This window comes from Mus musculus, chromosome 7 (assembly GCF_000001635.26).
Source record: "Mus musculus strain C57BL/6J chromosome 7, GRCm38.p6 C57BL/6J".
NCBI classification, from domain to species: Eukaryota; Metazoa; Chordata; class Mammalia; order Rodentia; family Muridae; genus Mus; species Mus musculus.
In genome coordinates, this window is record NC_000073.6 from 12,767,546 (window position 1) to 12,781,498 (window position 13,953).

At 47.7% G+C, this 13,953-nt stretch overlaps 1 protein-coding gene across 13 annotated transcripts in view; it reads right to left on the reverse strand.

The window, feature by feature from the left end:
• Window positions 1-544: 544 nt before the first annotated feature.
• Zscan18 (zinc finger and SCAN domain containing 18) overlaps window positions 545-13,953 on the reverse strand; it is a 43,577-nt gene continuing 30,168 nt past the window's right edge. The window contains exons 1-7 of one of the 13 annotated variants that reach the window (XR_003946439.1): window positions 13,027-13,273; window positions 6,405-8,113; window positions 5,896-6,045; window positions 4,464-4,570; window positions 4,119-4,197; window positions 3,259-3,348; window positions 545-2,200 (exon numbers count right to left, since the gene is read on the reverse strand). Coding sequence is in view for 9 of the 13 variants with exons in the window: in XM_011250507.2 (XP_011248809.1) it covers window positions 1,656-2,200; window positions 3,259-3,348; window positions 4,119-4,197; window positions 4,464-4,570; window positions 5,896-6,045; window positions 6,568-8,113; window positions 9,051-9,128 (2,595 nt within the window). In the remaining 4 variants the exon portion in view is untranslated. Of the gene's footprint in view, window positions 2,201-3,258; window positions 3,349-4,010; window positions 4,198-4,463; window positions 4,571-5,895; window positions 6,046-6,404; window positions 8,114-9,050; window positions 10,061-10,105; window positions 12,050-12,553; window positions 12,636-13,026; window positions 13,274-13,953 lie in introns of those variants that run through there. The other 12 variants (XR_003946438.1, XR_881695.3, XM_006539794.4 and 9 more) reach the window with 12 other exon arrangements.

A 13,953-nucleotide genomic window follows, 5' to 3' on the forward strand; every position in this document is an offset into this window, starting at 1 on the left:
ACAGGAAAAGCTATGGCAATGGAGGAAAACAGGGTGACAGGTAAGTTAGGAAAACACATTTAGACTTGTTTTTACCAAAAGAAAACTTAGATCAGCAGAGAAAAGCAGCTAACTATGCAGTGCCAGGATCCTTACAGGTGCTGAGGCCATCTGATCCGCTTTCTAAGGCAGTGGTTCTCAACCTTCCTAATGACCCTTTAATACTCTTCATGTTGTGGTGACCTCCCAATCATACAATTGTCATTGCTACTTTCTAACTGTAATTTGGTAGTTATGAATCATAATGTAGATATCTGACATGCAGGATGTCTGATATGTGGCCCCAAGCTGAGCCATTGCTCTGAGGCTTTATGAATGGAAGTGATTTGTGTCTTCTCCCAGGTAAAAGAGAATAGGCTTCCCCACATGTTCCAAGACTCCCATAGAAAGAAAGCTACAGCCGGGATGGTGTCTGGTTCCCAGACTCGCTCACTGTAGGGAAGAAAATGTCCCATCACCAACATTCAAGGAAGCAGCTGCACAATCACAAAACAATGAGGCATAATATGAATGAAGAAATAAATACTTTATTATGGTAAGCCTCTGATTTGGGGGTTACACAAACTGCCTACTCAGACACTGACAGAAAAAGACATCCTTTTTGTATCTGCAGGGCAATTACATTTGTGTTCAGGCAATAGAAACAATGTTGTAATCTGAAGTTCAAAGCAAAACCACAAGATCACCTATGTAGGCCACATTTGGTTCTCTCAGCTCGGATCGTTTCTTCAACCTGTATGTTTGTACCCCTTAACAAATACATTTGATGTGGTAGCAGCTCTCAGACGCTCCGCTGAGAAGGTTCACAGAACAGTATTTGCCTTTACTACAGGATGCATTCTGATCTACTTTTATTCCACTTCGCTGTTCTGTAATCTCAGTGGCCATCCACTGACTGGACCTCACAACTCACTAACGGGCTGAAACCCAGTCTGAAGTCGGCATATTCTGTGATCTTTGCAAGCCACTCCACATATGAAGACATGACTTGAACTAAGAAACAGCTTTTGCTCTTAAGGATTCTGAAGTAAACCTGTTATCACGTACCTATGAAAAGGCCAGAATAGATGGCAAGAATTATGTGTGAACAAACAGGGAAGCAACTGAGGCAAGGAGGGCTCAAGAAAGCGCCAATAGATCACATTTAAGGCAACTCAACACTTTGTGCAATGTCAAATGACCAGAGTATAAGTGGTATTAAAATACTGCAGAAATGGAGTCTTCCCTCACATCTGATGGTTTACAGAATATAACATCAGACCAAAGTGTGTTTTTAAGATGAGGGCCCTGCCCCTTTCCAGTTCTTTTCAGCACATTAGCATCCAGAAAATAATCACAGATATGCCTGTAGAAATACCTCAAGAATCCACTACCACACATGAGCCTTAGGGTCACTCATGCTACAACTGTCATGTCATGGGACAGTCATAGCAGAGCTACTTAGCCTTATACCTCAGGTCGTATAAAGAAAACCACCCACACATTAGAAGCTGCCAATTCTCCCACCAGTGAGTTTTGCTTCTGGCAGAGAAGGGCTCTGAGTGTGGCTTTGTTTTGGTTTTTTGTATGTGATTCTTGTGGTGCTTGACCACAAGCAAGCAGAACTGGAAGGGTTCCTAGCAGCCCTGGCTCACATAGCATGTCTCACTGCCATGACTCTTGTGATGCTCCATAAGGTTGGAGATCCATGCAAAGGCCTCCCCACATTCACTGCATGTGTAGGGCTTCCCTTGAGATGCATCAGACTTATCAGCTGAAGAGCATCCCCCAGCAGAAGTTCCTGAGTCCTGCCCAGAATCATGACCATCCACATGAAGCACTTTCCCTGCATCAAATGGCAGCTGGTAGCTGCTGGTGCTGGAAAGACACTCAGGGGCCATTTCATCCTCGTCATCTGGATGGGGCCTCTTTGTCCCAGTGCCTTGATGTGGCCTATCCTTGTCCTGGGCTGACTGCTGGATGACTGATTGCCTCTGGGGACTGGCAGGGCTTGAATCTTCACCCTCGGCATCCAGAGCCTTCTGAGGTTGCTGTTCCTCCTCCAGGGCAGTATCTATTGAAGCACTAACAGGAACATCCCCTGAAAGACTCTCCATCAGTGTCTCCCCCAGGGAGACTTCCTCACACACATTTCCTTTGCTTTCCTGCTGCCTGGTGCTGTCTGAAACAAAGTCACAATGTGAGCAGTCCTATTTCCCAGTCTCTGAGTCATAAACTGATGAACAAAAATCAAGAAAAATATAATAAATTGTGAGGCCCAAAGGGCTAAGCACAGGGGAAGGGGCATCAACTAAGAACTCTTGACATGCACAGCCTAATCCTCTTTACAACTCAAGACATCACACAGTGCAGTACCATGAGCCTCACAAGACCCATTATCTGCTCTTCCCTCTCCCAATCTATATGCCCTTCTTTCTTTGACACTCAGAATGCCTGCTGAGCTCAATGCTACCAATCACTGCCAGAGTGTTTTGTAAGTAAAGGTGACCATGTATATTCTGGTCAGAAATTCAAATGTTAAGAAGGAGCCTCCTGTGGATGAAGATCTGAAGCCATCTTTCTTGACTAAAGTGACTTAGTAATGGAGGATGCAAAGAACTATGAGATGGTTCAGGGGATATGTCTGTCACTGGTAAGAACTAAATGAGTCTTGGCAAGCTACCCAGTTCTACCCATGATGCTCAATGAACCACTATAGTCTCTGGCTTGTCCCTGGAACAGTAGCATGCACACAAAACATGCAGAGGTGTGGTATGTGCTTTTGCCCTCTAGGATTCTCCCCATGAAACCGAGAGGCATCTGTGAGAAAGCCAAAGCCCAGGCCTTTAGAGAGGCAATCAGAAAAACTAAGGTCCACAGCCTCACCTCAGCTCCACTGAGAGCCAGTGTCACTGGGCAGCATGTGGAGAGATGACTGGGATATCTGTGCCCTAGATAGGCCTCTGAACGAATATGACTGTGTGTGGCCCTCAGAACCACCCAAAAGGAGCAGAAGGGCTACGGAGTTGAACTTAGTCAATTGACAGATCATGTAAGTGTGTAGTCCTTTGGGTGACATGCTTAATAGGAGTTCATTATGCTGCGAGAAGTAAGGAAATGGCATTTTTCCCCCACACAGTGGACAGGAAAAAGAATAAGGTCAAAGCTGGAGTCTTTGTTGAGGCTAATAAAAGTGTTGCATACCCACCAGGCCCATATCACCACCTAACTCAACCTTACCTGGGAGGCTGCCCCCTGGCAGGTTTTCCACCGCACAAGGTTCCTCTGTCTCCAGCATGGAAGTTGGACCAGCCTGGGAAAACTGACACCCTGGGGTTTAGAGGGAAAAAAAGAAAAAGTAAAGGAAAAACAGACAAAAAAGCTAAGAGGCTTCATGTCTCATTGGATCTCTGGGACACAGACTGCAACTACCTTCTTTTCTGCATCAGGGCAATTCCTATCCCGACTACCACCATCAAAGCTGCCCTCTAGTCAGAACCCCTGGAAAGCTGAGGTTTCTAAAGAAGGCAGCAGAGGCAAAGAGGAAGATCTTATGTGAGGCTGGAGGCTACCTATGGAACAGCTAGAAAATGGGTACTGTCTAGAGTGGAGCAAAGTTGAAGACTGAGCCCCGAATGGGCTCAGTAGCAGGGCAATCCCCAGTACAAATAAAAGTAAAATCCAAAATTAGAACCTAAATAAATAAAGACCCTCAGGAGTCTAGATATAAGCACCCTACAAATAAAGATTCCAGAGTAAGATCTTCAGTGAAAGGCCATTCCCAAGGCCCAGCTCTGCACAAACAAGGTGAGAGTGCTAGAGGCTTTAAGTCAGGACATCTTTCCACATCCAGATCTTTTAGTTCTCATAGGCCAGGGCTGCAAACAGAAAGCCCCAGATGGAAGTGTTGACCAGAAGAAGTGGAGACCTTGGCAAACAAATCCTAATTCAAAGCCACTTAAAACATATTCAGCTTCAAACACTTAAATCACCCTTGGTGTCCCAACTACAGTTCCTGGGACAGGGTCAGAATCCTCCATGCCAACAGTTCTGGAAGAGGATGCAGGGTGGAACGTGAGCCAGTGGGAAGTGGGTCTCACCCCACAGGAGCAGCTTGCTGTAACTCGTCAGGTTATCCTCTGTGGGATCCAGGTGGTCCCATTCCGACTGTAGAGGCCCCTGTGGAAATGATAATGAATTCTAGAACAACAGCTCTGGCCCACCCTAAACTGCACTAAGGCAATAACCTTCCTCGGGTTACCCTTGAGTTTTCTCAAGGGCAGCTTTCTCAGCCACAGCACTATAGATATTGAGCCCATAATCCTTTGCTGTGCCAGAGTGTTACTATTGAGAGAAGGAATAAAGTCAACAGTCAAAAGGGAAAGGCCATGTGAGCTGCTAGGCAAGATCAGCCTCCCAGGGCCAAGAGGAGCCCCTTCACCCACCTTCAGCTCAGCTGTGGCAGCGTTGGCCTCTTTACTCTTTTCTCCCTCTGTACGCTCTTGATCCAAATGCACAGATTCCAGAGTAGGCCAAGCTGGTAGAAGGGGAGCTGAGGAAACAAGTTCTCAGTGGCTATGTAACTCCAAAAATAAGTATATCCCACACCCTCCCAGAGAGGCCCCAGGACAAATGTAGAAAAACTCGTCCCGCACACACAGGTTCCAAAGCGCAATGAACACTCTATTTGTCTGCAATTGACAAACCAGGGTGCACACAAAAGTAAAAAACCATAAAGACATTCAAGCTTATCAGTGACCCAGAAAGGCCAACTCAGATCACGAAGCAAGGACTTATTTTTTGTGCCAACTAGATTGGTAGAAATGTTAAATAACAAACAGTGGGCACCATTCTATGCTGGTTTGCAGTGTATCACAAAGGTTTTAAATAATCACAGGAATGTTAAAGTGTATGTGCCCTCTGGCCAGTGGTTGTTAGGAAACCATGTCACACACGCTAGAGTGCAACAGTAAGGCCAGGATACTGTAGCCTATTTTAAAAAGCAAAACAGAAAGACTGAGTATACAGAATGCTGAGCAGCTGAGGAACCAAAACTTTGACCACAGCTGCCCTATTTGAATAACAAATGAGAGGGCACAAGTACACCATGGTCCCACAGACCTTCTGTACACATATATGATGTACAGAAAGACACGAAAGGACATGCTCTATATAAAGGTTTGAATGTGCTTGGCTCAGTGAGTGGTACTATTAGGAGGTGTGGCCTTGTTGGAGGAAGTTTGCCATTGTGGTTATGGGCTTTAAGACCTTCATCCCAGCTTCCTAGAAGCCAGTCTTCTCCTAGCAGCCTTCAAATGGAAGATGTAGAACTCTCAGCTCCTCCTACACCATGCCTACCTGGACACTCTCATGCTCCTGCCTTGACAATAGTGGACTGAACTTCTGAACCTGTAACCCAGCCTCAACTAAATATTGTCCTTATAAGACAATATTGCCTTGGTCATGGTATCTGTCTGTTCACAGCAGTAAAACCCTAAGACACTCTACCATAGGGTAAGGAGAAAAATAATTTTTGGCAGTAGAGGGTGAGGGTTTGACTTCTAGCCTCATGCTGCTAATGGCAAGCATCGTACGCTGGCATTGAATTATATCCACAATGACATTATTTCTTGGTTGATACCCATGTACGGCTGACAAATTTTGTAAAGCAAATTGAGAAAAAAAATGCATATCTAATATATACAAGAATCTACAGAAATAAGTCCCAACTATGATTCAGACATCCATGCCTTGCTACTTGACTTCCCGCTGGCTTTCATGCTGCCTCCACCAAGCACATCCTCCCTTTCCCAACTGCACACCCCATGTACCTCCTCAGTGAAGGTCAGCCACGGCAAGATGATCGCTGCTACTTACAAGTATCACGGCGTACCAGGATGTCCCTAGGTCTTAAGTTTCTGTTAGGACTTAGCAACCCACATGGTAGCAGCAGGGGCTCAGGACACCTCTCATAGTCTCCCTCGCTGAATGACGATGATGACCCACCCGGGGAACACAACATCATTCCTGTGTACAATCAAGGCAATAGTAATTCCAATAGGTTGAGACACAGCAAATCCACAAAGGGCCAGATATGGACCCAAAGTATGGCCTGAGCCTCTAGGCTAGAGACCATCACCACCCATCTCTCAGGCCCCACCCTTAGATACAGAGAAAACCTCCAGCTACCAATCCATCCAGAATATTTACCTAGTTTTTAAGAGCCTGGTACCTGCCTTTGATTGCCCTCCAAACATCTGGAAAGCAAATGTGAGGGCAGGAACCCAAGGCAGTGAGTGCCCTAGTCCATGAGGCAAGCCTGATAGAAATGCCACTGGGCACGGAGGAGGGGGCTTGGGTCCCTGGTGACTGAGGGGCTCCCTTACCAGCTCAGGGATGGTTGTCTCTGTGCCCCTTAACACATGGGGTGACTACACTCTCAGGAAAGCCACGGCTGGGGTCTGAACTCTATGTTGCAGATTCCAATCCTTCCAGGACCTCCTGCCCGTCTCCTCTAAGGCATGCTTTCTTCTGGGGTGGCAGCCTCACCTGGCTCCTCCAGGATGTCAGAGATACCCTCCACCAGGGAGGCAGCTTTCTTGCAATTCTCGGGATACTGGGCTACCACCCAGGGACGGACCCTGTCTGGCAAGATGCCCAGGAACTGCTCCAGAACGAGCAGCTCCAGGATCTGCTCTTTGGAGCAGGCCTCGGGCCTCAGCCACTGGCGGCATAGCTCATGAAGCCTGGCCAAAGTCTGGTGAGGCCCAGCTGCCTCCTGGTAGACAAACTCCCGGAAGCGGAGGCGGGAAAACTCGAGGTCAGCAGCAGATCTCTCAGTGATGGTTTCTGTTTCCTTCAGCTGGCTAGGCTCTTCCTGTTGGTTGGGTTGATCCTTCTGGCTAGGCTCTTCCTGTTGTTTGCATTGATCCTTCTGGCTAGGCTCTTCCTGTTGGTTGCATTGATCCTTCTGGCTAGGCTCTTCCTGTTGGCTGAGTTCTGCCTGTTGGTTGGGTTGATCCTTCTGGCTAGGCTCTTGTTGTTGGCTGGGTTCCTCCTGTTGGTTGCATTGATCCTTCTGGCTAGGCTCTTCCTGTTGGCTGAGCTCCTCCTGCTGGCTGGGTTGATCTTTCTGACTAGGCTCTTGCTGTTGGCTGGGTTCCTCCTGCTGGCTGGGTTGATCCTTCTGGCTAGGCTCTTGCTGTTGGCTGGGTTCCTCCTGTTGGTATGGTTGAGCCTTCTGGCTAGACTCCTTCTGTTGACTGAGCTCCTCCTGCTGGCTGGATTCCTCCTGCTGGCTGGATTCCTCCTGCTGGCTGGGTTCCTCCTGTTCACTGAACCTTACCTGCTGAATTGGCTTCTCTTGCTGAATAAATTCTTCTTTTTGGGTGCACTTATCCTGCTGAATGAACTCCTCCCGCAGAATCAATTCCTTCTGGATGGGCCTCACCTGATGAATGAGTTCACGTTGGATGGAAGCATCCTGCTGAATGGGCTCCTCCTGCTGGGTGAGTTCTTCCTGTTGGATGGGCTTATCCTGTTCAATGGGCTCTGTCTGCTGCATGAGTTCTTCCTGCTGCATGGGTTCATCTTGCTGCATGGGTTCTTCCCACTGGCTGGGCTCATCCTGCTGCATAGGTTCTTCCTGCTGCATGGGTACATCCTTTTGGCCAGGTTCTCCCCACTGGCTGGGTTCTTGCAGTTGGACAGACTCTTCCTCTTGACTGGGCTCATCCTGTTGACTAGGTTCTTGCTGCTCACTGAGTTCTTCCCTCTGACTAGTTTCCAGCAGCTGGATGGGTTCTTCTTTCCGGATGAGTTCATCCTGCCTCCTGCATTCCTCCTGCTGGCTAGGTTCTTGTTGCTTAATGAGTCCTTCCTGCTGGATGGGTTCCTCCTGCTGGCCAGGTTCTTCCTGCTGTACTGTATCTTTTGACCGCAGAGTAGATGGTTCTGGTTGGGGTGGAGAGCTTCTAGGAGAGGCTAACACCCTCTCCAAAGGCAGCATCTTCACAGGCTGCCACAGAAATATAACTGCCAAGAACTCAGCAAAGACAGCAAAGATAACAGGGTAACCAGGAAAGGTCAGCAGTACCTGAGGAAAAGCAAAGGACATCAACAAAACAGATGCCCACAGAGTGAGACCCCAGCTATACACCTAGATGAATGTACCATACAATATCAGTAAATTCATTTTTACTATGTATATTATATATATGATATAGGTCGTATCACACCAAATCAGATTTATCCCCAAAATACCATATCACTATAACATCTAAGTCTTTATTATTGGGACTTTAGTTCCCCAAAACAAGAAGGATCTCAGTGCAGTATTGTTCTTCTCATTAAAACTACTAGATCTCGGGCTGGAGAGATGGCTCAGAGGTTAAGATCACTGACTGCTCTTCCAAAGGTCCTGAGTTCAAATCCCAGCAACCACATGGTGGCTTACAACCATCTGTAATGAGATCTGATGCCCTCTTCTGGTGCATCTGAAGACAGCTAGATCTCATAAACCACCACCAAACCCAGACACTATTGCAGATGCCAACAAAATTGTACTGACAGGACCCTGATATAGCTGTCTCCTGTGAGGCTCTCTCTGCCTGGTAAATACTCACAGTCATCTATTGTATGGAACACGGGGCCCCCAATGAAGGAGCTAGAGAAAATACCCAAGGAGCTAAAGGGCTCTGCAACCCTATAGGAAGAACAACAATATGAACTAACCAGTACCCCCTAGAGCTCGTGTCTTGCAAAGATTATATGCCCCAGTAGAGGGGAATGCCAGGGCCAGGAAGCAGGAGTGGGTGGGTTGGGGAGCAGGGTGGGGGGACTTTCAGAGAAGAAACTAGGAAAGGGGATAGCATTTGAAATGTAAATGAAAAGAATACCTAATAAAAAAATTAAATATAAAAACAAAAACCTACTAGATCTCAGAGCTGGAGAGATGGCTCAGTAGTTAAGGACACTTGTTGCTCTGGCAAGAGTACCCAGATTCAATTTCCTGCACCTACATGGTGGCTCACCTCTATAACTATGGGTCCAGGGCATCTGATGATTCCTTTGACCTCTGAGGGCATCAGGCATGCACGTAGCACATACATGAAGGCAAAACACTACCACACATAAAATAAACTCCAAAACCCACCCAAATCCAGTATATACCATTGTCCTCTGCAGGACCATTCAAAGGAACGGCTTGGGGCTTTTCCTTCTAAAAATAATCAAGGAATTCAAAATAAAATCTGTCCATGACGACAGCTGTCTCCCTACCTAACCCCAGCTTACCCTACAGGCACCTTTCTCATTTTTTACAGGGCTGAACTCTGAAGTGGTCCCTCAAGGTCCATAGTCCCGACATGTCCTCACACTTCTTTCATACTACTTTATATCTGCATACTGCTTGTCTCCCACATTGAAACCTTATCCCTAAGAGAGCAGGGTTATTTATAGACAGGTCACTATAGGCCCAGCAGCTCTGGCTTCAGTATTTGTTCACTATGCCTTTTATGAAATGTATGTCTTTATTAAAGGGCATCCTATGTATGTCTAATGGCCAATATGGAATCTCATACCCATCTATCTGGGGTCATTTAGGACCTATGTGAAGAATAAATGAAAGAATAGAATAACCTAGCTACAGGGACAGCCTCACCCCTACCACCTACAATGGCAGTATTCATTCCTTTTTGCCCCAGCATCTGCACTGAGGATCCTTAGACCACCCACTAGCACTTAGCATTTTCTTATGATCTCTTTATCTCTGAGGGTAGGTAAACTGCCTGCTTTCCTTATAGCTGTCAGGTAAGAGCTCTACCTGGCTCCATCGTGTCATCCTCTGTCCCTATCTTCAACTTCCTAACATTATTGTTTTAAACCTGTGTTTCAACCACTTCATGTTCTCTTGATTCTTCTTTTTAAAAACAAATTTCCAGTTTCCAAGATCTGTCTTACTTTGGGTTTCCTTCACTACCTCAAGTTTAAAAATGCATTCCCTCATTCATGCTCCTAGAACAAAGGCAATATAAAGCCTCAGATAACATTTTAAGCCCTTGAGGTTGTCTTGATGGAGACTACTCACCTTTGTCCTATAGCAAGGCAGCCAGAGTCCTAACATGTTTCTATGCTACTGCCTTTCCGCCAGCCTCCACTCTAGGCTCTTTTCTTTACCCACATTCTACCTCTGATTCTCCTGGAGCATCTTTTGATATGCAGTGTAATGTCACCCTCAGTGAGACAACACAGCCACCAGAACTCTGGATACAGAACTCTATGTAACAAATGAATAGTTATGTGGGCACAAAGTTAACTGTAAACTTGCTAAGATGTCCACACACACAGGTTTATCAAACCAGGCCTTCTTGGGGGCTCATGTCATCTTCGCAGTCTCACAAGCCTCTACATGTACAAAGAATAAACCCAAGGTGTAGGTCGGGAGAACATTCACAGTGCGTGCTGGGCTCAGGTTCTACCTACAAACTGACATAGCTGCTCCATCCTTCTTGCTCCAAATTCCTCATGAAGTTCTCCCTGCCTAGAGTCCCTAACTGCTCCTCCCCACATCCACTTCACCACTGGGGTCATCACATCACCATCACCTCTGCTTCTTTTCAGGTGGCACAGCAGCCCTCAGTCAACTGTTTGGGATCCATCTCCTCCTCTACCTGCCCTGCTCTGCTCTGAACACAGAAGAGGTATGGGGCCCAAGGACTAAGTAGAAGCACACATAAGCCAATAGCCTAATCAGTGGAGGACCCTGTCAGCCCCTAGGAATAGGAAAGAACCATGTGCCCCCATTTCCTTTACCTAAAAAGAAAACTCCTATGGCAAGAGGAGGCAACCTGAACAGCCAGACCCCCCCCCCTTCAAAATAAACCTCTGGGTGTCAGGACCAGGGGAATAAGACCACCTTGAGAATCTCAAATGAGCTCTACTCCTAAGCATGCTTTACTTGTTCTACCTGGCCCTAGACCTGGTTACACTGCTACAGGGACTTACTAGGCAGAAAGAAGACCTAGGGAGACCAAATAGCCTGAATGAAGTCACACTCCCAGTACAAATAAGACAGAGATTGTGGCACACCACGATGCAGAATGACCCCACCATTTCATGGCTGCCCAAAACTTCCCTTGGATGGGTTTTCCTGGACTCCAGCCTGCAGATTTCAGGAGACAAAGAAGTATGGGTCAAGCAAGTATTAAGGGCTACATTCTAGGCCTGAATACTGAAACTGAGAGAAGTGGATGGGTGGACAGCTGAGCTAGGAGAATCCAAAAAAAAATCCTCATTGCAGCTCTTGCCTTAGCAGAAAACAAGTCCACCTTCTCAGGCCCTGTAAACCTTTTCTAACCACTAGGATCTGATGATGATGAACACTAATCTCACTGGGACGTCAGAAATTAATCACTCAGTCTCCCCTGTACTCACAGATATTAACATAAATTACAAAAAAATACAAATGACCTTTAAAAGAATGCAAAAGCACACACAATGGATCATTATTAAAAGAGTTGCTTTCTGTAATCTCTGCCAAGAATATGCCCTATATTCTCATATGACGCGACACAGAGTCGAAGTCGAACAGATGTCCTAAACAAACTGACCAGGGTTGCCAAAAACAAACAAACAAACAGACAAACTCAAATTCACAGACCCAAACATCAAGATAAACAAAGGCTCACTTCGATATTGGGCCTTATTCTGGCTCCAGAGCAGGAGAGAAAACCTCCACAGGATACTGCCAGAATGTGGAAGGAAGATCTTGTAACATTCACTGTGGACTCTGAGAGGCTGGCTGAGATACAAAGCAACATAAGGGAGGGGAGGGCTGAGCATGGAAGCAGTGGAGGAGGAAAAAAGAAAAGGCAAGGAAATGGGACAACACTAACCAACTCTGCACAAACAGTAGGAAGGACTTCTACGACCTTGGAAAGCCAGCCCGCAGTGGTCCACAACACCTCTTACCTGCCCCTCATAGAGTAGTACTGGGAAAACTAATGTCCTTTGCTCCTCTCCAAGCCCTCTCGGTCAGGACAGCACCTAAAACACCATTTTCACGCCTCTTCCGTGAAAGGGGTCCCTACACAGAAGCCCAAAAGTGTTCTCTACCCCCATAACAGAATGGACCCCTGCATTCTAAAGCCCCGTGTTACCCCTCAGTCCAGTGGAATCTCTCCTAGAAACCTCCCCCACTTTCCTACTCTCCCACCCCCATGGATCTACGGATACCCTCAACCCTGCCTCTCCAGGACACAAAGACAGGGGTCCCCAAACCCTCCTTGGCCTTTATACGCTCATCTTTCCCCTCTGTGGACTTCCCATCCCTACCAAACCCTGCACCCACCTTCACCTAATGCCCTCCTCTCTTCCTCAGCAGCATTCTCCCACCCTGAAGGGTCCGGTGGACTCTACCCCAAACTGCATCTAAGAAGCAGTAGCACTGGGCCTTCACCCAGTCAGGATCTCTTAACCTCGCCCCCTGTCCGTTGCACACCTGGAAACCACAACCCAAGACCCTCGCACATCCCACCTGTCCTCCAGATACCTCTTTCCGACACAATACTAACGTACTGCGTTACCGAGCCACAATCCCGGGAACACGTGGTACTTCCCACTCCACACGTTAGAGCCACACCCCCAATCCTGCCTCATCCCACGCCTCACTCACACGGTGCCCGCTCTACACGCTGGCATTGCTACAGTCGCCTACAGCGCTCTTGGGCCACACCCCCACCCAAAAGCCTGCTCAGTCCTGCTCTCTCAGCCTCAAATTCAAACGCAGCCAAGGCCACATCCCAAGGCCACATCCCCACGCAAGAGCTTTTAGCTCCCCTCCGCGGCATAGCACCTGCGGCGACACTGCCACGGTGGGACACCCCCCCTCCCCAGGGTCTCTGCTCCTGGCTCAACCCACACTAGGCAGGTCCATCCCTCCGCCCGACCCTGTACACCAGCCAAACACCTACGGCCCCGCGTAGAAGGCTGCCAGGCGGCCCGACCCACCTGCTGCGCAGCGATGCCCCTCTCACTTGCGCAGTCTCGAACACCGAGCGCCGATGGCGGCCCGCTGCAATACGCGTGCGCGGCCTGCAGCGCCGTAAACTGCGACCCCCAGCGTGCCGCGGGGCCGTTCGCCAGACCTGGGCGGGGCGAAGCTGCTGTGACCGCACCGCCAGTCAATCAGAAAAGGCTGTCTCCGCTTCGCCTCCACGTGCGCCCGCGTCACTTCCGATGCCATGGCAACGGAGTAAACAATCGTACATTCCCACCCCCCCCACCCCCACCCACCCCCAAAAAGGAACCTAGGACCACCAGAACCTGAGAGGCGGAGACAAAGACTGAAATACACAGGCTTAAGAAACAAAAACTCTCAGGCACCTTGAGACCCAAAGACAGTAAAGATCTAGTCTACAAGTCCAGAGATGAGACAGAGAAACTGAGGAGATGGAGACTTAAAATGGGGATCCTGCACAAATGAAGACTCAAGACCATGAACAGTCAAGAAACAAGTGCGCAGACCTACTGTGGGCAGACAGAGCTAAAAACCCCACAACCCTGAGGCAAGGCTTCAGAGAGGGAGAGACTGGGAGGAAGGCACTGAACAGACTGGCTGAAAACAGTTAAGGTTTCAGAGAGTAAACTGAATTCAAACACCTCACCAGATTTTTGGTAGATTTGATTGAGCAACAAGACAAAAAGGAAGAAGAGGAGGCTGCTCCTGCAGAGATGGGAAGGAAGCTGCTTTCCACAGCAGAGCTTCTGAAAGCCAGTTTGTTCGTCTGACATGGTTTTTAAAATGTGTAGCTGAACTGCTTACCACCGAAAACGTTTTTATTCCTTATTTACACACACAAAAAACACTTTATTCTGTTCTGATAATTTTAACTAATACCACGATCAAGATGGTTTCACTACTCCTTTTTAACAATC